This window comes from Thamnophis elegans, chromosome 5, assembly GCF_009769535.1.
Source record: "Thamnophis elegans isolate rThaEle1 chromosome 5, rThaEle1.pri, whole genome shotgun sequence".
NCBI classification, from domain to species: Eukaryota; Metazoa; Chordata; class Lepidosauria; order Squamata; family Colubridae; genus Thamnophis; species Thamnophis elegans.
Window position 1 is genome coordinate 39,205,161 of NC_045545.1, and position 23,433 is coordinate 39,228,593.

Consider the following 23,433-nt stretch of genomic DNA (forward strand, 5'->3'; position numbering starts at 1 on the left):
AGAATTGTTGAGTATTTTATTATGAAATCACAACAAATTCACTGGAATTTATTAAGAAAGGAAAGTTATGCATAAACCTTCCATGTTTTCCTACTCCTTCTATATTTTTTCCATGGGGCGGAAAGTCTTACTTTTCTGAGAAACACAGCAAAATAATATCGGCTTCCAATAAAGAAATTTCACCCAGCAATTCTTTTTCAGGAGATATGACTTTAAACTGGGGAGAGATATATTGGGCAAAATGAGATTATCATATCTCAGTTTATTATAAATTTATATTTTTTAAAGCCAGTGTAGAGCTGCCATTTAAAACTATGACATTGAAACTCAAAATTTGAATGCACATACAGCTGTTTTGGCTTGGGCCCCATGAATGTTGGTTTGCCAATATTATGGTTATAGGAAACAACCAGTCAGGGCACTTTTGCAGTCGAATGCAACGATTCCTCTTTCCATCCCCACTTCCAGCCCAAGAGGCAAAGGCTTACCCAAGGGACTTAATTTGCCTCTGAAGTATAACACAAAAATCTCAGTTATTTTCCAAGCCTAACATAAAAGTGTGTGAGAGGTTATCCCTTATCCCTATATATTTGCTGCACTTTTGTGTTACTTGCAGTCATTTAAAAGTGCAGCACAATGCTTAAGCCTCGGCCCTTCAAGGATTTTCAAGACTCGTTAAACCAACAGACCCCCCCCCCCCACTATTTTGCTCAGCTTTAGGTTCAGGTGGAAGGCTGGTTCTCATGGTTACCAGAATGAAGGGCATATTCAGTCTGTTGAGTGTAATAAATGAATGTGTGGGTTTCTCTGCAGAATTCTACATTCCTTTCTTAAACCTAAGTGATAATTCAAATATCAAGCAAATGAAGAAGCAGTATTTCCTATGACATTAATAATAATAACAATAATAACATTGATTAAAAGAATTGTAGTATCAAAGATTTGTCTCTGGCTTCTTTCATTAAAAAAATCAGTTATTCCTAGGGGAGTATGGGTTACATGCAATAGGATTGAGTGCTACTCAAGTGAACAGCTTTGCCAAAAACCTGAAAGTCCAGGTTATGAGCCTACGCCCACTTCCACTCAAATAGAAACTAGAACTGTGGCACAAAAGTGCAGCATTGGTAAGCCAAAGGCTTTAAAATAAAGGTGTACAGTATTTTTATATGCCCTTATTCTTGGGAAAGGTTTAATATCTTAGAAGACGAATGCCATCTGGCTAATATACTTATGTTCTGTTCATCAGCCAATATGTCTCAACAGTTCTGATCAAACCAAAAGACATTCAGACAAAGAAAGCACATCTTGCAGTCCAAGGTGCAAAAAGACTAGTGCATAAAGTCTGGAATCTCTTTATGTTAATCCAGGCAGCCAGTCATGGATGCTACAAAAATGTCACATCTTCTTGAGACTCAGCCCACTGCCATTGGCCATCATATTCCAGATGCTTCCTGTTATCGAGCTTGCAATTTTCTGAATCCATTTTGCTCTTCCTGGAAGCCTTTACTGCTACACTCTCTTTGTTTGGTTGCTCAGCAGCTGCTGAGGTAAATTTCTCCTCAAGGCTCGGCACTAGCTTAGGAACTTGTCTACCCAAGATTCCATTAGCCATTGGTGGTGACAGCTGGACCGGTGCACTGGGCTTGTTAAAACTTTGGCTCTTAACTAAACTAGAGGCCCATTCAGGATACGTTTTGCTTTTGTCTTGCTCTTTGTCCATCTTTGCAAGAAAAATTCTCTCTAGATCTGCCTTCGATCTTTCTAATTCACTTCTGCCTAGAGGTCTACCTAAGGTAGGTGACATTATGGGACAAGAACTTTGTCCATATTCATCCATATCATCAGCTAGTGTGTCCAAATAGCTGCCAATAGATATACTATCCAGTTTGTCATTGGGATCCTGAAGACTATTCCAGCTGCCTCGTCGGGACGTATCTTGACTTTCTACCAAGCTGTATTGACTGCTGGTAAGGCTGCTACAGCGGCTGGTCAGCATCCCTTTTTCCTCAAGAAACCACTTGACAGTTTCTATTCCATCATTTACAGCTACCAGTTGATGGAGGATCTTGATATCTATTGCTCTTAGATAGGCCTGTGGATGAAAGAAGAAGATATAATCAGATTATTATTATTATTATTATTATTATTATTATTATTATTATTATTTATTTATTTATTTATTTATTTATTTGTCTTGTATGCCACCCACTCCCGAAGGACTCCGGGCGGCTCACAATAGACAAGGGAAAGGGGAAACTGGACAAAGACAACATATTTAAAAACAAAAGTGCAACATTCACAATTTCCATGGAGGTAGATGTTTCTCAGCTCCCCCCAGCCTGCTGGAGCAGCCAGGACTTGGTGGCTTTGCGGAAGGCCGGGAGGGTAGTAAGGGTCCGGATCTCGACAGGGAGATCATTCCAGAGGGCCGGAGCTGCAACAGAGAAGGCTCTCCCCTGGGGGGTCGCCAGCCGACATTGGCTGGCAGATGGAATCCGGAGGAGACCTAACCTGTGAGATCTAATCGGTCTGAGGGAGGTAATCGGCAGGAGGTGGTCTCCCAGGTACCCAGATCCGATGCCATGTAGGGCTTTGTAGGTAGCGACCAGCACCTTGAAGCGGATTCGGAGACTAATGGGTAGCCAGTGCAACTCGCAGAGGATAGGTATAATGTGGGTGTACCTGGGTGCACCCACAATCGCTCGTGCGGCTGTGTTCTGGACTAACTGGAGTCTTCGAACACTCTTTAAGGGCAGCCCCATGTAGAGCGCATTACAATAATCCAGTCTTGAGGTCAAAAGGGCGTGAGTGACTATCTGAAGGGCCTCCCGATCCAGGTAGGGTCGCAATTGGTGCACCAGGTGAACCTGGGCAAAGGTCCCCCTGGTCACAGCCGACAGATGGTGTTCTAAAGTCAGCTGGGGATCCAGGAGGACTCCCAAATTGCGAACCCTCTCTGAGGGGCGTATAATTTCACCCCCCAGCCTGAGAGATGGAATAATTGGCCAATCTTTGGGAGGGAACATCAGAAGCCACTCGGTCTTGTCTGGATTGAGTGCCAACTTGTTTGCTCCCATCCAGACCCTAACAGCCTCCAGGCACTGGCACATCACTTCTACTGCTTCGCTGAGTTGGCATGGGGCAGACAGATACAACTGCGTATCGTCTGCGTATTGATGGTACTTAATCCCGTGCTGGCGTATGATCTCACCCAGCGGCTTCATGTAGATGTTAAATAGGAGGGGGGACAGGACCGAGCCCTGTGGCACCCTGTAATTGAGGGGCCTTGGGGTCGATCTCTGCCCTCCGACCAACACCGACTGTGACCTGTCCGAGAGGTAGGAGGAGAACCACCGAAGAACGGTGCCTCCCATCCCCACCTCTCGCAACTGTCACAGAAGGATACCATGGTCGATGGTATTGAAGGCTGCTGAGAGGTCAAGGAGCACAAGGATAGAGGGGTGACCCCTATCCCTGGCCCACCAGAGATCATCGGTCAGCACGACCAAAGCAGTTTCCGTGCTGTAGCCAGGCCTGAAGCCAGACTGAAAGGAGTCTAGATAATCAGCTTCATCCAAGGACCATCGGAGTTGAGAGGCCACCACTTTCTCAACAACCTTCCCAACAAAGGGAAGGTTGGAGACTGGGCGATAGTTGCTCAAAATGGCTGGGTCCAGAGACGGTTTCTTCAGGAGGGGTCTCACCACCGCATCCTTTAGGAGGGGCGGGAAGATTCCCTCCTGGAGAGAGGTGTTAACAATCATCTGGATCCAGCCGCATGTCACCTCCCTGCTGGTCAAGACCAGCCAGGAGGGACACGGGTCCAGTATACAGGTGGAGGCACTCACCGCTACCATGGCCTTGTCCACTTCATCAGGAGAAGCACGTTGAAACTCAATCCATAAAGTATGCTCAAGACCCTCCCCCAGTACCTCGGCTGGTATCGTGCAATTGGAGTCCAGCTCTGTCCAAATCCGAGCGACTTTATCCGTTAAATACTGAACAAATTCCTCAGCTCTTCCTTGTAAAGGGTCACCCACATCCCTCCCTTTCAAGAGGGAGCGGGTTATTCTAAACAAGGCGGCTGGGCGCGATTCGGCGGATGCAATAAGGGCGGCAAAATGCGAACGTTTCGCCGCCCGTATTGCCACGAGATAGGCTCTAATAAAGGCTCTCATCAGTGCTCGGTCTGACTCAGATTTACTGGCCCTCCAGCGGCGCTCTAGGCATCTCTTTTGGCGCTTCATCTCCCGGAGTTCCTCGGTAAACCAAGGGGCCCTCCTGGATCCGCCGCCTCTGAGAGGTCGCAAAGGCGCAATCCGGTTTAGAGCCCCCGCCGCCGCTGTATTCCAAGCAGCAACTAAGGACTCCACCGGATTGTGGACGATAGAGTCAGGTATTTCTCCAAGCGCCGTCTGAAATCCCATAGGGTCCATCAGGCGCCTGGGGTGGAACCACCTAATCGGTTACTCCTCCCTACAGTGGGGGATTGGCTTCCAAAAGTCAAGCCTCAGTAGGAAGTGATCAGACCATGACAAGGGCAAGGTTTTAATGCCCTTCAACTCTAGATCACATCTCCACTGCTCCGAAAGAAATACGAGGTCAAGTGTGTGACCAGCTGAATGAGTCGAACCTCGAATTACTTGGGTCAAGTCCATACCTGTCATGGAAGCCATGAACTCCTGCGCCCCATCAGAGCGTTCACCAAGTGTAGGCAGGTTGAAATCCCCCAGAACCATAAGCCTGGGGAACTCTACCGCCAACTCGGCTACTGACTCGAGAAGAGAGGGGAGGGCTGTTGCAACGCTGTTGGGAGGTAGGTACGTTAGCAACAGACCCACTTGACCACCAAGGTCCAACTTCATCAACAGGGACTCACACCCGACAAGCTCCGGAGCAGGGATCCTACGAGGAACTAAAGACCCTCGGACGATGACAGCCACTCCCCCACCCCTTCCTTGTGGTCGTGGCTGATGAAGCACCTGAAATCCTTCTGGGCACATTTCAGTGAGGGGGACTCCTCCCTCTGGGCCAAGCCAGGTTTCAGTAATACGTGCCAGGTCTGCCCCCTCGTCTAAAATTAGGTCCCAGACAAGGGGAGCTTTGTGAACCACAGGCCTGGCATTTAGCAACAACAGCCTGAGACCAAGGCCCTGACAGTTCTCGCCACCTGGCCCTGGAGTGGAACTAACAGGGCCGGAAGGAGGGATCTCTGTGATGTAGCGAACCCTCCTTCCCTGGTAATGGCTAGCCCTGAAGTTCCCGTCATACCTGCCCCTCCCCATAGTGACCATAATGTTCCGGCCCACCCCCGCTACTGTAGACCCCATAACCCCTCCCACAGCTTCCACACCATCCAGCAGGCTATTCTTATCACTCATTCTGGAATGGGAGGTAGGTCTGGGCCCCCTACCACTTCTGCAATAGCACTCAGTGGAGGAGGCACCAGGCAGTACTCTCAATCCTCTCATACACACACAGCCACTCACCCATGCATTCCCCACGAGTATTAGTTAAACACAGAACATACAACAGTATGAGGTTAAAAAAGGTGGGTACAAACATCAGCCAAGCATACCATTCACACTACATTCCTAAAAAAAAAATTCGCAGAGCACTGCACTAGTGCGATGTAAGACAATGATGTGCAGATGGAGGGCGAGCTGCTCCACTCTTCTCCCCTCCTCTGAGCCCTAGAAAAACTTCCAGGGCCATAGGTCCAAAGTCAATGGTGTGCAAAGCGGCTGTAAACGGAGAGGGCAAGGGATAAGGGTCCGGTATTGGCAAACAGTAGCTTTCCAGTCCTAAGCCCTCCGAATTCAAAGAGAAATTTGTGGACCCCGTGCCGGAGAGTAGTTCTTCTCCCTCTCCTAAGATTGAGCAGGGTCCAAAATCCAGGGGGGCAAAGTCTGGGGGGCCAACGTCTGGGACTGGCCCGAGCTGCTCCAGAAGATGGGGTAAAGGGCGCCAATTTCCACAGAGCCAAGTCTTGACCCCTACGGCTGCCATCATTTATCACTCCTAGCCCTGTTCCAACTTTAGCCTTAGTCCTAATCTAATCCTAATCCTAATTCTAATCCTAATTCTAATCCTAATTCTAATCCTAGTTCTAAGCCTAAAGCCTAATGTAACACCAACCCAATCTAACCTCACCCAATCTAACCCTACACCAATCCTAATCCTAATCCTAACCCGAGCGTAGCCTAGCCCTAACCCCCACACTAACTCTACCCCCAACCCTAGCCACGACCCCAACCCTGGTCTCCACCAGCCCTGCCCAGAGGCCGAAAGCACCCACAGATGGTACAGCCCCCAGTACTTATACCTAAACCTATATCTAAACTATACCTAAACTATAAATCTAATTAACTATCTATATCTATCTATACCTAAACCTAAGCCTATACCTATATATCTAACTAAATCTACCTAATTAACTGGGGCTATGGCAGGCAGCAGACGGTCAAAGGGAGGACAGATAGTATGACCAGAGCAGATGGTCCCAGCCAAGGCGAAGGAGGGTCAGTGCTGGGTAGGGAGATGGTAAGGCTCGCCGGCGGCAGTGGAGGGGGGTATCATATGCTGGATGGAAGATCTTCAAGGTAAATTGGAATTACTGTAGACCAGGGGTATCAAACTGTGGGCTGGATGCATCACACTCCGGCCATGCCCACACCAGCTCCGTGAATGGGAAAAACATTGCACAATATCAAGTGATGGCAACGTGATGTGACGGGTTTGACACCTGTGCTGTAGACCATTATAATAGTTAAAGGTCCAATATTTCTCAACACAAACCACATCAATTACAGAAATGTACCTAAGAGACAATTTTTCACATCTAAATGTGCTCAGGATGTTTTCATATGCCAAACAATACCACATCCATTCTAAGGCAACATATTAATAATCCTGCTCCAATACACATGAAAACTCCCACTGAGTTGAGTGAAATGGAAAGGAAAGGATTGTGTGTCAATTAGAGAAAAAGGAAGAATCTGTTGGTAGTCTTGGCCATTCCTGCTTAATAAATGTAGTCCTGGACTTCTAACAGTTCATTTAGTGACCATTCAAAGCTACAACAGCACTGAAAAAAGTGACTTATGACCAGGGGTGGGTTCCTCCTGGTTCGCACCGGTTCGCACGAACCGGTTCGTCGGTGAACCCGGAAGTAATTAACTTCCGGGAATGCCGGTACCGGTCCTGGCCCCTGTCGCTGCAAAACGCCCTTTTGCTGGTGCGTCGCAGCTCACTTGCTCATTCCCCCGCCCATCTGCAGCTAGCTCCCTCGCTCCCCCGCCCGTCCGCACTAAGCCCAGCCTGCCGCTCACTGATTGGCTGGAGTCCAGCCAATCAGTGAGCGGGCTGGAGGCGAAGCGAAGCTTTTTTCGCGCTTGACCTCCATTTGAAAATTCCCTTCGGCCTCCGCTTGCTGCTTCCCCCTCAGGTAAGCAACAAAGCCCCAGCAGCGGGACTCAGGAGGCTTCGAGTGGGTGGCGGTGGCCCAGCTTTCGTGAGCGAAGGCCTCCAGGCCTTTGCTCACGAAAGCTGCGGGCTTGCGTGCACTACGCAGCCGAAGCTGGGTAGGGGGGTGGCGGTAGCAGTGGCGGCATTAGCGGCGGTGGTAGCGGCTGAAGGGAGCGGCGGCCTAAGTTTCGCAAGCTAGGCTCGCGTGCACTACGCGGCCGAAGCTGGGTGGGGGCGGCGTTAGCGGCGGCGTTAGCATCAGCGGTGGCGTTAGCAGCAGCGGCGGCGGTAGCAGCGGCGGCGGTAGCAGCGGTAGCAGCTGAAGTGGGGGGCAGCGGCCTACCTTTCGCAAGGGAAGGCCTCCAGGCCTTCCCTTGCAAAAGCCATGGGCTCGTGTGCACTACGCGGCCGAAGGTGGGGGGGGTTGGCGTTAGCGGCGGTGGTGGTAGCGGCGACGGTGGCATTAGCAAGCCACTCCCAGCCGGTCACATGGGTAGCAAGCCACTCCCACAAAGGAGGCCACACCCACAGAGTAGGTTCAAACAATTTTTGAAACCCACCCCTGCTTATGACCGTTTTTCACACATATGACCATTACAGCATTCCCATGGTCATGTGATTTACATACAGATGCTTGACAACTGGTTCTGTCAGCCTCTGATTTGCTGCTGCTTTTTGGCTGCCATTAAAACTGGGAGGGAGGGCATGGTATTTGGGGAGGGAATCATTCTGTACTGGAGGGCTGTTTATTGGGAGTTATTCTCACCATCTCTTTGCGCCTGTGGAAGGAGGGGAGTTTCCTGCCGAGGCCAACTGTCCAGCATTCCAACCTGATAATGATTTTTGAAGATGTCTCCCACCTGACAGTTGGGTGAATTATGATTGGACTATGGACTGGGGTACCAGGGGGAGGGGATTGAATCATATATTGATATCTATTGCTTTCGCGCCTTTTTACTCAGATTCAGCTTTGCTTTGCTTCTCATCGTTTGTAATCAGTAAAAGTACACTTAATTCTGAAACATGGAGTTGAGTGGTTTCTTTCTTGGTTATTAAATGAAGGGGCAGTGACAGGTTCATAGTTATGACGCTTGCAGTGTCCCAGGGTCATGTGATCTCCTTTTGTGACCTGACAAGCAATGAGGAAATCACATTCACTTAACAACCATATTCTGAACCTAACAACTGCAGTTATTCACTTAACAATTTTGGCAAGAGAAGTCATAAAATGGGGCAAAACTCACTTAACAAATTTCTCATTTAGCAACATAAATTTTGGGCTCAAGTATGGTCATAAATCGGGACTACCTGTATTCCCAAGGATTGAAAAGGTTTCCCAATCCTGATGTCAGTGATATATATTTCCACAAAATGTTGAATAATGGGAGAAAGAATAATAGAATACATTGATAGTGGTTGTCATGTACATAAATGCAAAACTATATAGTTAGTCATAGGCTTTCTCTTGAGCAAAAATAGAATTTATTTCCTCATTCTCTGAAATGAAAGCCCTAAACATTTGCCATTATGGAATTGCACAACTACTAAATTATGTATAAATATTTTGAACTTTGAAATATTTAAAAACTACAGTATGTGTGGTCAAGCCAAGAGCCATGAAAATACATTATCTTCAAAATCAAAAGTATACTCACTGATAATATGGAAAACTCCATCCTCATAATAAATTGTCCAGTAGGGACATGACTGCTGATTTTCTACTACCACCTAGTAATTGACATTGGAATAATGTACATCCTATTCTAATGTAAATGCTCTTGTATGATTTATAATGTAATATGTTTGCATCATTTCACTTGGGTGTTGTAATCTTCTGGGAAATTTAGGATGAAAACTCTAATTTTCCCATCAGATACGCTACCAGATATGCCATATTATAATTGATGCCCAGTTAAAAACCAATGTTAGTTTGGAAATGTCTACCACATGTGGCAAAATAGCAGGAATCCTAGCCTTCTATCCACTCTAGTACAGTACAAAAATATAAACTAAGAACAAATTTTGGAAGCTTTACCACCGGCACTTGTAGAGGCATCTAGCTGGGAAAGGCTGAATCAATGAATCAACAAGGAGAAGGCATTTCCTAACATTAAAAAATTATATTTTAATCTGTTTTATTACTGGATTTGCCATTAGGTCTTCTTGCAATTTTAACTCCATAAGCACATTCATTAATACAACTAGTCGTATAAGACCTTATGAAACCATATTAAAAGCACCATCTGTCTCTACCTGTTTATTTTTCAGAATCTGGCATTTTTCCCAATTACTATGAGCTTTTGTGCTGAGCAGTGACATGGTAAAGATTTAAAGTTTTTATGTACCAAGTAGCAATGGCAAACAGCTCCTAAGAAAGAGAATAATCCAACATTATTTGATTATGAAACAGCTGCTTGGCTATATGAATCAACTTCAAGCAAATTGGAGCTGCCGAAGTATTCGGTCTGTTTACTCTTGAAGGTTGCCCTGCAAGAACAGGAGATGCAGTCACAAAAGGCAGAAGAGAGGCAAAGTTCTTGAAAAGCTAGCACACAACTTGTTTAGAGAAGCTTGATTTATTAACCGTGATTCAAAGAAAATAGTATTGGTAAATGATTCCAGCTGGACTAGATAATGTTGAACTAGCAGATGACAGATGTGAGCACCATGGACAGAGGGGAACAATTCCAAAAATATATGCTTAAAAATTAACCAAAAGGAATGACTGCCTATAGGTTAAGAAGAGCAACCCATGGGAAGTGGGAACACTAGAATACACAGATTGGGGGTGGCTTCATAGATTATTCCAGCAAAGCATCATATATAGCAGGGGTATCAAACTCGACTTCATTGAGGGCTGCATCAGTGTTGTGTTTGACCTCCGGGGGCTGGCGTGGGTGTGGCCAAGGTGGGCATGGCCAGCTCAATATCACTCATGTCAGGGGTGCCTGTGGTGGCCTGAACGCTCTGCCAGCAAAAACAGGTTCCTAAACTCCATTTTCAGCTGCCAAGGTCTCCTACAATTCTCTGCCAGCAAAAATGGACGTTTTCAATGGCAGAAGCACCACGGACCAGACCTTCACTGTTTCCAGGGCAGCCTGTGGGCCAGATCTAAGTAGCAATAGCAATAGCAATAGCAGTTAGACTTATATACCGCTTCATAGGGCTTTCAGCCCTCTCTAAGCGGTTTACAGAGTCAGCATATCGCCCCCAACAACAATCCGGGTCCTCATTTTACCCACCTCGGAAGGATGGAAGGCTGAGTCAACCCTGAGCCGGTGAGATTTGAACAGCTGAACTGCAGAACTGCAGTCAGCTGAAGTAGCCGGCAGGCTGGATCTTAGCCCTGAGCTTTGAGTTTGACATCCCTGATATAGAGGGATCTTTACTTATAAACTGTCTGTTTATAGAATTCTTGACCTAAATGACAATTTATCACATGCAAAATATGACTGCTTACAATCATCTCACACCAGACTCTAATATTTCCAATAACTATTGTAATTGTCTATGGAGATTCTCTGTCATCCAGGTCATGGTTGTCCCAAAAGAGCTTTTTCAAGAGGCAACTGGACTTTCTGGTTTTTCTCTGAAGACGTTTCATTTCAAGAGCTGAAGAAGCTTCTTGGATGAGAAGCAAAAAGAAAAACAAGACAGTCTAGTTGCCTCTTGAAAAACCACCTTTGGGATAGTGATTGTGATGTGAAAAGAACGTCAGCTTTATATATTCCACATTTGCCACTTCTTTATCTTGAAACTAAAGCAACTAATTCAGCACCATCTGTTAATATGAAAGAAGGGATGGGAAGAATCAGATTCAATCCAGGATCTTGACCTACTTTTATTGAGGTGGAATGATCCTAGGTGTGCTTTTAAAGGAAATTGTTTTCGTTTGATAATTCGCCATAGTTGTCTTTGAACTGAATATTCCACAATAGCAGATTAGTATTCACAATTAATAATCTCTACATTCTAGTTGTGCAACTTGAACTTAGAAAGAACATGAATGAACAAATGGAGGAATTGTATCTACGGAAATATTTTTCCAGAAACCCTTTCAAAACATCAGGAAAAGACTTGAGAACAAATAGGACATGAATCCAGTTGCACAAGGCTATGGTCTTATTTTTGAACAAAAGCAAACACCTGGTGTTTGTTCAAGAGCTGTGACTAACATGTTGCAGCAATTCCCAAAGAGTGGAATGAATTGTTTTATCTGCAAGGGGATGGATAACTTGGAGGGAAGAGGAAAGGCTCTGAATTCCATCTTAATTGTTATTTGTAGCTTTCAAAACAAGCTCTTTATTGTTAAAAAAATTCAAAGAAAATACAGTGCCAACAGCACCTATATTTGTTGGTAATGTCAATATGCCTATCTAAACCTTATAAACTTAGCAATATATTTTAATGGTACATCAGCTAGAACAGATACCCAATCAAAAACACATCCAATATATCCGACTGTAGGTCATACGACCTGAGGTTCCTGTGAATTATAGTGCAAAACATCAGGAAAAGCACCGTAGGAAAATGACTCATTAAGAGTGAGATGTGGTTGATTAACCATGCTCATAAATCCACCTCAGGTTAATGAGGAATGCAAATTCCTCTGGAAATACTCCCACCTTGGAAATGAGATTAACTCTATAGAATGCTCCAAGAACGAATCACAGGATTCATTTCACTGGGCAGCTGCTGACTTTTTCAATGATTCCTTTTTGTAGATTTAAATTTGTTTTCAAAACAAAAAGGCTTTATTTTAAAATATGTATTATTTCAGCCTGAAATATCAAGAATTTATGGAAGGGTAATCATAGAACAAGGGACGGGGCTAGGCTAGGTTAGGCTAGGTTAGGCTAGGCTAGGCTAGGCTAGGATAGGATAGGATAGGAGAGTTGGAAGGGACCTTGGAATTCTAGTCCAATCCCCTGCTCAGGCAGGGAACCCAATACCTGTGATGGCAAACTTATAGCATGCATGCCACAGGTGGCACATGGAGCCATTTCCAAGGGCAAGGTGTTGCCCTGTTAGTTCCAGCATGCATGTGCACAGTGGCTAGCTGATTTTCGGTTTTGTTTTATGCCTTTTTTCACCCTGCAGAGGCTTTAGGAGGCATTCCTAAGGTGACCAGACGTCCCGATTTTGGCGGGACAGTCACGATTTATAACAATTTGTCCCGTGTCCTGGGGCGTTTTTAAAAAGTCCCGATTTTCTGGCTTCATGTTGAAAGCCCAGTGGATTTGCTGAAGAAATCCTAACCGGGGCAAAACAAAAGACACCCTGTCTAATCCCTCTCTCTGTCTCAATACTTTCATTGAAGATATTAAAATGTTAAAGCAAGAAAACGGACCCCCCCCCCGTGGCCTTTTTACCTCATTTTATAAAAGATGACCCAGTACCATAGAGCTCCAGGAAATACTTGACTAGAGATGTCGCGAGTGTTCCTTCCTGGATTTTCCGGAGGTGGGGCATGGAGGTTGGAGGTCGGCTTGTGTGGAAAAAGTGGTGGCAAAGTTTCTTTGAAAAATATTTCCCTGACTAATTTCACCATTTTAATTTGCTCAGTTCTTTGTATTAACATCTACATCATTCTGGATTGACTTGGAGTTCCTGCCTGCTGGTAAGTGAGCTGGGTTTTTATTTTTTATTTTTGTAATGTATTTTAAAATCATATTTTATTTATTGTGCATAGGATTTTTTAAAAATAGTTTTATTCTGTGTGGATTCTTTTTTTAATTGTCTTAGACTATTTAAAAAAAGATTTTATCCAAAATAAATTGAAATGAAACCATTTTTAAAAATTCTATGCACAATACTTTGAAATATATTGTGCATAGAATTTTTAAAAATAGTTTTACTTCAATTTATTCTGTGTGGAATTGTTTGAAATGTTTTACTTCAATTTATTCTGTGTGGATTCTTTTTTTAAATTGTCTTAGACTATTTAAAAAAAGATTCTATCCAAAATACAAAATACCAGCTGCAGTTATTCATTTAAGAACTGTGGCAAGAAAGGTGGTATAATGGGCTTAGTGACCAAAGTTACAATGGCATTGAAAAAAGTGACTGATGACCATTTTTCACACTTAGCGACCATTTTCACACTTAGCGACCATTTTCACACTTAGCGACCGTTGCAGCATCCTCATGGTCACGTGATCAAAATTTTGATATTTGGCAACAGTTACAATTTATATTTGTAAATTGTAGTTATGTTGAAATAAAAAAATATTACAATACTATTTTTGCGTTGTATGAAAAATTTTGTTGCTCCGTATAAAATTTTTAATCAAGCCCCCCCCCCCGGTCAAAGGTGCCCCTCTTTACCAATCTGAAAATCTGGTCACCTTAGGCATTCCCGAACTTCTGGTTTTCGTGTTGGGCTATTTTTCGCCCTCCCCAGGCCTCAGGAGGCTTTCCTGAAGCATCCGTTGGACAAAAAATAGCCCAACGTGCCTCCCGCTTCGTGTTTCAGTGAGGTCTGTGCACATGTTCGGGGGGGGTATTTTGCGCACATGCGTGGGGGGAGGCCAGTGCATAATAGGTGTGGCCACATGCATATGAGACACCCCACACACACTCCCTCCCGCTTTTGGCATGCCTCGACAAAAAGGTTAGTCATCACTACCCTATACCATTTCAGACAAATGCCTATCCATACTCCCCACTCAGTGTTGGGGCATTCACAATTTCTGGAGGCAAGCTGTTCCACTTATCAATTGTTCTAACTGTCAGGAAATTTCTCCTCAGTTCTAAGTTGCTTCTCTCCTTGTTTAGTTTCCATCCATTACATATTAATGCTTAAAAGTATAAGTGTCTAAAGGTCTCCTTATCCACAGTCCATGCATTCCAGATGAAGATTTGCTACAATAATAAGGATCTTTCCAATGGGAGATGCAGCTACTGATCTGAAATGGGTCTTTTCAGTAATAGAGCCAATAGTTAAAGTGCTGGCTAAAGTTATAGCTAAAGTTAAAGTTTTAGTCCTATCAAGGCATGAAAGCCAGCTGGATGACTTTGGACTAGTCCCTGTCTCTCAGCCCACAAACTGCCTTGTTGCTGAGAGGAAAACAGGAAGCAGAACACTATATAAACTGCACAAAATAAAGGTAAGATATACAGGTAATCCTCAACCTACAAACCATTCATTTAGTGGAACAGTACTGAAAAAGTGACTTATGACCATTTTTCACACTTATGACTATTGCAGCACTCCAGTGGTTATGTAATCAAAATTTGGATACTTGGCAACTGGTATGTATTTATGATGGTTGCAATGTCCCGGGGTCATGTGATCATCTTTTGTGATTTTTCTTTAACAGGCAAAGTCAATGGGAAAACAAGGTTCATTTAACAACTGTATTTTTAACCTAACAGTGATTCACTTAACCACTGTGGCAAGAAAAATTATCAAATGGGGCAAAACTCCTTAACCAGCATCTTGCTTAGTAACAGAAAGTTTGGGTTCAACTGTGGTTGTAGGTTGAGGACTACCTATATATCTATTAATAAATAAGTGTTAAAATAGATACATAGACGCTTGACTCCCTCACAGTGAAAGATGCCTAATACCGACTGTATTGTCTGTTCAGTCTCAGGCAAAAGGATTTTTATTCTCCCAGGCCTTTGTAATTTACAAATACATCTACCACATAGACATTTTTAAAACTTCTGGCTGATGCTTTCATTATACATTAATTAATGTGTCACTTTTTGTGTATTTGAGTTATTACTCTAAGGGTTTTTCTTTTAATCTTGTAATTATTATGTATCACAACCCATCTGGAAAAACTTGGTTTTACTGTAAAGGATGGCATATGAATGTTAAAAGTCAATTACAATTCCTTCAGGACTTTGCAATCAATAACATTTTCTCCTCCCATTTTCTCCGAAACAGGAGAAAAGTAGGGGGGAAAGCCGTAAAAATTAGCCCAGATCTCTGATCTTTATCTAATATATTGTTTCTCAACCTCAGCACTGACTTCAACTCCAAGAATTCCATGGACCTTAATTTGCTGAGATTGAGAAATATCGGTCTAATGTTTTACTCTATGTTGGAGCTAATATTGCAGCTATAGATAGAGTGCACTGTATTACAATGCATTAGATGATACTTTTAAAATCCCTCAGGACCTTCCTAATTAAACTCTCGACTGTTTTCATTGTTATTTAATTACTATCTCAGAGTACAGAAAATCATCTCTACATTGATGGGCATATTGTGCACATTTGCAGTCTTACTTTTGAACTAAAATGATGCTAAAGAATTCCAATAGCATATGATTATCTGATATTTATGTGCCAAGGCCACCCAGTCATCAATCAAATTACAGCAATCTCCAATGAAAAGAGGGATGATAAATAGAGGTGGGCCTCAAGGGGTTCTCTGTCCAGTTTCTGGGTGGGCGTGGCCTGGTTGGCCTCCTGTACCACAGCGGGGGAGGTTTGCCTTCCCTGGGTCCTGGAGGCTTTTTTTGGGCTTCTGGGAGGGTGAAAACGGCCTCCCCAGGCTCCGGAGGCCCTCTGGATGCCTCCCCAAATTTCTGGTAGGTCCTCCCCAAGCCTCCGCACACTCCCTGCACTTTCTTGCATCCAAAACGAGCTGCGTGGGGACTCCTGGGAGCGTGGTGGGCGAGGCCAGCCAGGAGTAGGATTTGGGGGTTCTCCAAACTGCACACAATCTTAGCTAGAGGTTCTCCCAAACCCCTGCAAACCCCCAGCAGCCCACCCCAAAAAAGTAAGCTTCACAGAATGCAGTTAATAAAAAGGGCTGTGGATCTTTATATTTTGTTTTGCACACATCTGACCCAGAAAATTTAAAATACAGATTCTACAAAGAATCCCATCCCCACAACGATGTTCATGAAAACGATCCTATGATTTCATTTTCTTCTAGCCCAGGCTTGCTTCAATTACAAATAGTTCTTTTAGTCAGTTAAGAATTATAATCCTAGTACTTTAGTCTGTGTTTATTTAGTTTCATCACATAACATGGCATTTAAAGCATGTAAACTAGTAGATAGCTAACAAACAAAACACCAAACCAGAGAATTAAATTTACTTTGATAATAAACAATTCAGAAGAGCAGCAGAAAATTACAGAATACAACCAAAAGAAAATGCCAATTAAAAGCATAGAGAAAGTTAAACATTAAATGAAACGATGCAACAATTTTCAATCCAGATCAAATATATTCCAACCAAAGATAAAGATCTGCTTCACAAACTTTCAAAAAGCTTTTAGAAAGGGATTTTGGAACCTAGATGCCACCATCAGAAAGGCTTCCTTGTGTATTTCACTGAATATATTTTCTAGGGCATTTTTACTCAGAAAAAAAGATAAAATCTTTGAGTAATGCTCATCCATGAAATTGTCTTGGAAACAATATGGAAATGGTGTGCCAATGTTTCCTTTAAGGGTGTTTTTCAGCTTCTCAAACTAGCCTGCAGCCCTGATATTTCCCAAATAGTAACTGGACTTCCAAGTACAGACCAGATGAGCAGGAACAACTACGTGCTAAAGCCTGGAGCAAGTGTCCCAAACAAGATAAGAAGAACTTCAAAACACATTACACATACTTTTCTGTATCAGATGGTTCAGTGATATCCAACAGGATGAATTACCTCGTTACATTTTGTCATTTTATCTGTTAGCCATGCTGACTGGCATTTAGAGAGCTAGCACATCAGTGACAAAAGCTTTGGAAAAAGCATGCATGGCCAGCTCACATTGGCTGGAAAGGGAAGTAGGAGTTTTTCTTAATTCTTCTCCTTTACATCTTGGTTAAGAAGGCACCTTTTGAAACCCAGAGGGTCAGGGAGAATTAACTGTATCAGACTCAGTAGGAAAGCTGACCTCCCAGGAAATAATGGCCGTCCCAGGAAATAGCAATAGCAATTGCACTTAAGATTTATATACCACTTCAGAGTGCTTTACAGCCCTCTCTAAGCGGTTTACAGAGTTAGTATATTGTCCCTAACAATCTGGGTCCTCATTTTACCGACCTCAGAAGGATGGAAGGCTGAGTCAACCTTGAGCCTGGTGAGATTCGATCCGCCAAACTGCTGGCAGTAGATGTAGCCTGTAGTACTGCATTCTAACCACTGCGCCACCGCAGCTCACAGAAGTTCAATACTACTACTACCTACCGTATTTTTTGGAGTATAAGATGCACCTTTTTCCCTCAAAAAAGAGGGTGGAAATCTGGGTGGGTCTTATATACTCAATACAGCATTTTTGGCCTCCCAAAACCCTGCCCCCTTTGCAAAAATGCCCATGCATAGCCTTTAGGAGGCTTCCAGAGTGCTTCTGGGGGCTGGGGAGCTGAGCAGAAATGAGCAAAAAAATGGGCCAATTTTTGCTTGTTCCCCCCCACCAGCACTCAGGAGCACTCTATAAGCCTCCTAAAGGCTATTCATGCCCTTTTTTGACCAAAAAAAAATGGACCCATTTTCGCAAAAAAACAGGCCATTTTTGGGAGGTCTGCAGAGTGCAAAAACTTTTTTTTTATTTTGCCTCTTCAAATTCTTGGTGCATCTTATACTCTGTGCGTCTTATGCTCCATGCATCTTATACTCCGAAAAATACAGTAAATCATTTTGGCGGCAATCTCTAGTAAGAAAACTACTTTTCCTGGATTTATAATTAAGATATAATTCTCAGATGAGAACTGCAGATAATTCTCAACTTACGACCACAATTGAGTCCCAAATTTCAGTTGCTAAGTGAAATATTTGTTAAGTGAGTTTTGGCCCATTTTATGGCTTTTCTTGCTCCAGTTGTTAAGTGAATCACTGCAGCTGGTAAATTAGTAACATGGTTGTTAAGTGAAACTGGTTTCCCCATTGACTTTACTTGTCAGAAGATCTCAAAAGGTGGTCCCATGACCCCTGGACACTGCAACCGTCATAAATATGAGTCCGTTGGCAAGCATCCTAATTTTGATCATGTGACCATGGGGAGGCTGCAACTGTTTTAAGTGTGAAAAATGGCCATGTCCATTTTTTCAGGGATGTTGTAACTTTGAACGGTCGCTAAATGAGCTGTTGTAAGTGGAGGACTACCTGTACAGCTCCAAATTGGACATATAACTTTGCACCAGATTAAGGAATTGGAGGCAATCAAGTTAGACTTGCTCTGCTGGCAATTCCAAGACATGTGGTTCTGTTTTAGCATGTACATGCAAACAGTGAAAACAGTCTGATTCACCACATGAAAATCAATCTCCTAAATCAGCCATTTGTGGCAATGCAGCTTGTAACTTAATCCATCCCAACTGCTTTTCTTCCACGTTTCTCAGCATCCTTGTAAATGAAGAAGTTTGTGATGGAAACAAAGTACATGACGGATGAAAATATCCTCAGTTTGAAAAATCAAAACAACACCCCTCTTGCTAAGAAACCTTATGAGTATTTTCATGCTGGGGAGCAGATGTCTCCCTCAGGCAAACAGCCAGCCTGTGTGTGGAGAATGAAGGCCTGTTTCATTGCATTCTGTTTTCTGCCTAGAGAAACAATCTCGGGACAAAACTATTTTCTCTCATTCTCTGTCTTGTGTTGAGATGGAAAAGTAATACTTAGATGCCAAGTTTCATATGGAAGATGATTTTAAAAATGTGGATTCGATTAGTGTTGAGGCCCAGCTACTTATTACAATGCTGATTGGGATATTCGGTTCCTAAATTTTTTAAAAAAATGAAAGATCAGAAGTAACCTGAAGACTATTCAACTTGAAATTTTATGTGACAATATTTTCCATTTTTATGGATATCTCAATAGATTAACAACCCGATCATGTATATATTGACTCAGAAAGAAAGAAATCCAAGTTTAGAGGGATTTAGTCTTGTATAAATGGGCTGCAATGTAAATTACACCTGGATGACACACTGCAAAGTTATTTAAATTATTGATTTAATTTGATTTAGAGCATGCTCAACTTCCAGACACCTCTGGATGTCTTACATGTTAACAGTAGAAGCAGTGAAAGGAAAATAAAAAAGAGAAACATGTATATTTGTTTTGTGACTATTGTTTTTTTAATTTTTTTTTTACCTCAGATGCATTTTTCCAAGTTAATGTTTGTTAATAATGTTATATTACATATATTTTGTAAGCCTCTGAGAATCATTTGACTGTGGCTGGTAATAAACAAACTAAATATATTTATTAGTTATATTTTTCCCTTTCCATGACCAATTCTTGTAGCTTCCCTGGACAAGTTCTTGCAGTTTTCTTGGCAAGTATTACCAGAAATCGTTTGCCATTGCTTGCCTAATGATGGACTACAACTCAAAACGTCACGATTTCTAACTTGATGCCTTAACCACTACACCAAACTGGCTCTAAGAAATGTGTACATTCTCCTATTTGAATCTCCCTTGCCCTAAGGTTCAATTATAATAAATCTGCCATGATGCAATTTGCATGATTAAAAACAATCATAATAATAACGAGCTGTAATCCTGCTTAGATGATCCTCAAAACAGTTAAGCAGGTTTGGACTTGATTAGTACTCAGATGAAAGGCAATCAGGGCAATAGACTAACGTGAGAAGTTTTAAAAAAATCTCAAACAGAATAACAAACTATTCCCATAGTCAGAGTTCTTTTACAATTGAAGAAAAAAATCTTAAAGGACAAGATACGGATGCAGACATGAAGCTATTTAGAATTGAACTTGACTGGCTCTTACCTAGCGCCTGTTTAGTTTAGTTCTAGGTGCCAAGAAAATTCAAGCTGGACACACTAAAATCATTTTATGATTACTTCAGGCACACTGAATGTTTCTTAGATTCAGTCTATCCATTATCTGAATTGAGCTAATTAAGAAGACCAAGTATGTAATACTTTGTGTGTGTATTTGTGTGCATGTGTGTGTGCGTGTGTGTGTTTGTGTGTGTGCGTGCATGTGTGGGGGTCCATTAAACTGAAGAGAAGATTTGGTCCCTTATTACTTCAATGGAATACTTTGCAGAATCCCATTGAAAAGCCAACTGTATCACTAGAACTGTGCAGACTTTCAGAGACACACTTTCTTAACTGTGAAACCAGACTTGGACCAATGTCTCTAGCATCTGAAATTGGGCATCACATATTTCAATTTCAATCCAGTATTTGAAGCAGACTGGGCTGGGCAATGGTAGCCTCGCAATCAGATGTATAATGGATTAAGCATTAAACAGTATAGATTGAGAACTAGAAAACAGAATGAACTAATCAATAACATCATAGAGCAAGCATCTAGCACAGACGTATTCTTCCTTTCCAGCCAAGAGTGGAAGTGCCTGTCGTATCCAAAAATCTGATGATAAATCTGATTTTGAATGCTGGGAAGGAAGCTGAACTGGAACAAATGGGACAAATGTGTGCAGAGTTGCCCATCATTGGATGGAGATGGAGAGCAGTGCTTGGGACTAGGAGTTGGGAAATAGGGAAGCACCCAATAAATCAATAGCCTATAGAAAGGTAGGCAAACTGGACTGAACAATTTGTTCTCTGAACCAACAAGTGAAAGACAAGAGAGCAGGGCTAAGGCTCCAGGCTCCAGGCTCCAGGATGGGCATTAATGATTAGGTTCAGCAGGGACCATCAGGGGAAGGTGTCCGAGGAAAATCCCAAATTCACTCAACAACAAAAACCTGTCATCCATCCAGTGGGGCTAAGCTTGCTTCATCTAAAAACCAAGGCATTTCGGGTAGATTGGGAAAGAAAACGGAATGGACTTAGTTGTGTAACAGAAGCCAAATCCACCCATTCATAGTGAGGGATTTTTTATGCCAAATCAGCTGTTCCTAGCACAGGAAGGCCAGGGGAGGTTCGGAATGGAAAGCGAAGGGGAATGAATAAGGAGGGAGTTTGGAGGAACAAAATCTTTGCCTTTTCTCCCTTCCAGAAGCAAAAAGGGGGGGGGGAGGAAAAAAGTGGGGTGCAAAGGGGGGATCCTATCTTTCCGCGAGGAAATGGGGGAGGAGGATTCTGTCACTCACCAGTTCCAGCTTTAGAGCCTTGATCTTCTCCCCCAGCCCGTGGCGCGCCCCCCGATTTGGGCTGTTCCGAAGCAGGTGAGCCGTGGGGTCCCCGAGCAGCCACCGGATCAGCCCGTCCGGAGGCTTCTGTCCGAATTTCATCTCCAAATCCTTCAGGTCCGGAGGCAGGGGGAGCTCCGCGCCGCCGCCCGGAACCTCCATCCCGGGAAAGGGGCGTTAAAGCGAGAGGCTGGATCTGCCTCGGCAGCTGGAAGCGGGCGCTCCTTTCCCCAACCTTCCAGCTGGGCTTTTGAGCTGAAGACTCGGCCTGAGAGAGTCCCTCCCAGAAGCTTTGGGCGTGCGGGTGGGAGTTCCGCAGGCAGCACCCTTATAAATCGGAGCTGCTCCGAGGGCCTCGGCCGATCTCTCGGCTCCCTGCCGGCTCCTCATCCCAAGCGGGGCTTCTCCCCTTTCAGCGGTGCTTTGCCTGGTACAACCAGACATTTCCTTCCTCCCTTCCTCCCCGTCGCCGCCCTTGGATTCTCCTTCCTCCTAGGGGTGCTGGAAGCGGCCGGCATTCAACCCGGGATGAGTTGGCCCGCAGGCAGGCAGCGCCAATGCCTGGCAAAAGTTCCAGGGGGCCGCGGGAGCGTCGCCAGGCAGATCTGCCTCGTCCCGGGATTGCAGCAGCAAACGGCAAAGTCCGCTTCCCTCCTCCTTCTCCTTCCCTAGCGGGGCTGGCCCCCACCGGCCCCCACCGGCGCGGCTCCTCTTCCCAGCCTCCCCTACCTGCCCGGGATAGGAAACACAATGCGGAGGAGCCAGCCGCCGAGACGGGAGCTCAGCTACCGTAATGCCCCTTGGAGAAGCCCATTCCGCCTTACCTTATTTCCTGAACGGAGAGCAGGCGGAATCAACAAACACCCGCAAATGGAATCCAGCCTTGCCAGATTTCGAAGGATGGCTCCCAAAGGCCATCTCCTTAGTTTAATTTTACAGGCTTTTCCTTGCCTCCTTTGACCTACATTTGCCTTTTCTTTTATTACTGTATTTTTATGCCTGCCTATTTTTTATGCTGCTTTTTGGAGCTCAAGGCGTTTCTTATGTAAACTGAGCATCACCGTGAATAAAAGCTAATGATTTTCATGGTATTCAACATACAGTATATGAAAGGGAATGTACGCCATGTTGCCAGCAGCCAAGAAAGGAGCACCTCGAGTTGTTCAGGCTGATGTGCAACAAATATACAGGTAGTCCTTGATTTACAACAGTTCATTTAGTGACCGTTCAAAGTTACAGGGGAACCAAAAAAAGTGGCTTATGACCATTTTTCATCCTTATGACTTTTGCCTCATGGTCATGTGATCAAAATTCTTGTTCATATTTATGACAGATGCAGTGTCCTGGAGTCATGTGAACAGCTTTTGCGGCCTTCTCAGAAGGAAAGCCACATTCACTGAATCATCATGTTACTAACTTAACTGCAGTGATCCACTTAACAACTGTGACTAGAAACGTTGTAAAATGGGGCAAAGCTCACTTAACGAATGTCTCACTTAGCAACATAAATTTTGGGCTCAATTGGGGTCATAAGCCAAGGACTATCTGTATGTGAAATATTTGGTTTATAAAATGTTTTAAAAACAATATAGGTATAAAACATCTTAAATATTGTTTTTATTTACAAAATAGGTGAATAAGATGCAATTGATGTTATTACCCCATAAAGGACTATGGCTGAGAATGCACTTCTATTCCAAAACACACAGACACACACAGACACACAGACACACAGACACACAGACACACACACACACTCTCTGTATTAGCCCAGCCTGTTCCTACCACGGCTGGGACAGGGGGATCTGAAGAAAATTGTATATGTATCAGTTTGAATCCATGGATGAAGAGCAACATGTAAATTTGTATTAGCATGCAAATAATTTGACCAGGCGTAAGGAAGCTTTCTGATGACTCTAGAACAGTGGTAATCAACCTGG

At 43.7% G+C, this 23,433-nt stretch overlaps 1 protein-coding gene across 1 annotated transcript; it reads right to left on the reverse strand.

Moving 5' to 3' along the window:
• Positions 1–600: 600 nt before the first annotated feature.
• Positions 601–22,261, reverse strand: LURAP1 (leucine rich adaptor protein 1). The gene is made up of 2 exons (XM_032219014.1): positions 21,455–22,261; positions 601–2,092 (listed from the first exon to the last, which is right to left on the reverse strand). Exons 1-2 carry the CDS (start codon positions 21,653–21,655, stop codon positions 1,385–1,387), a joined length of 909 nt encoding a protein of 302 aa, XP_032074905.1. The 5' UTR covers positions 21,656–22,261; the 3' UTR covers positions 601–1,384.
• Positions 22,262–23,433: the final 1,172 nt, after the last annotated feature.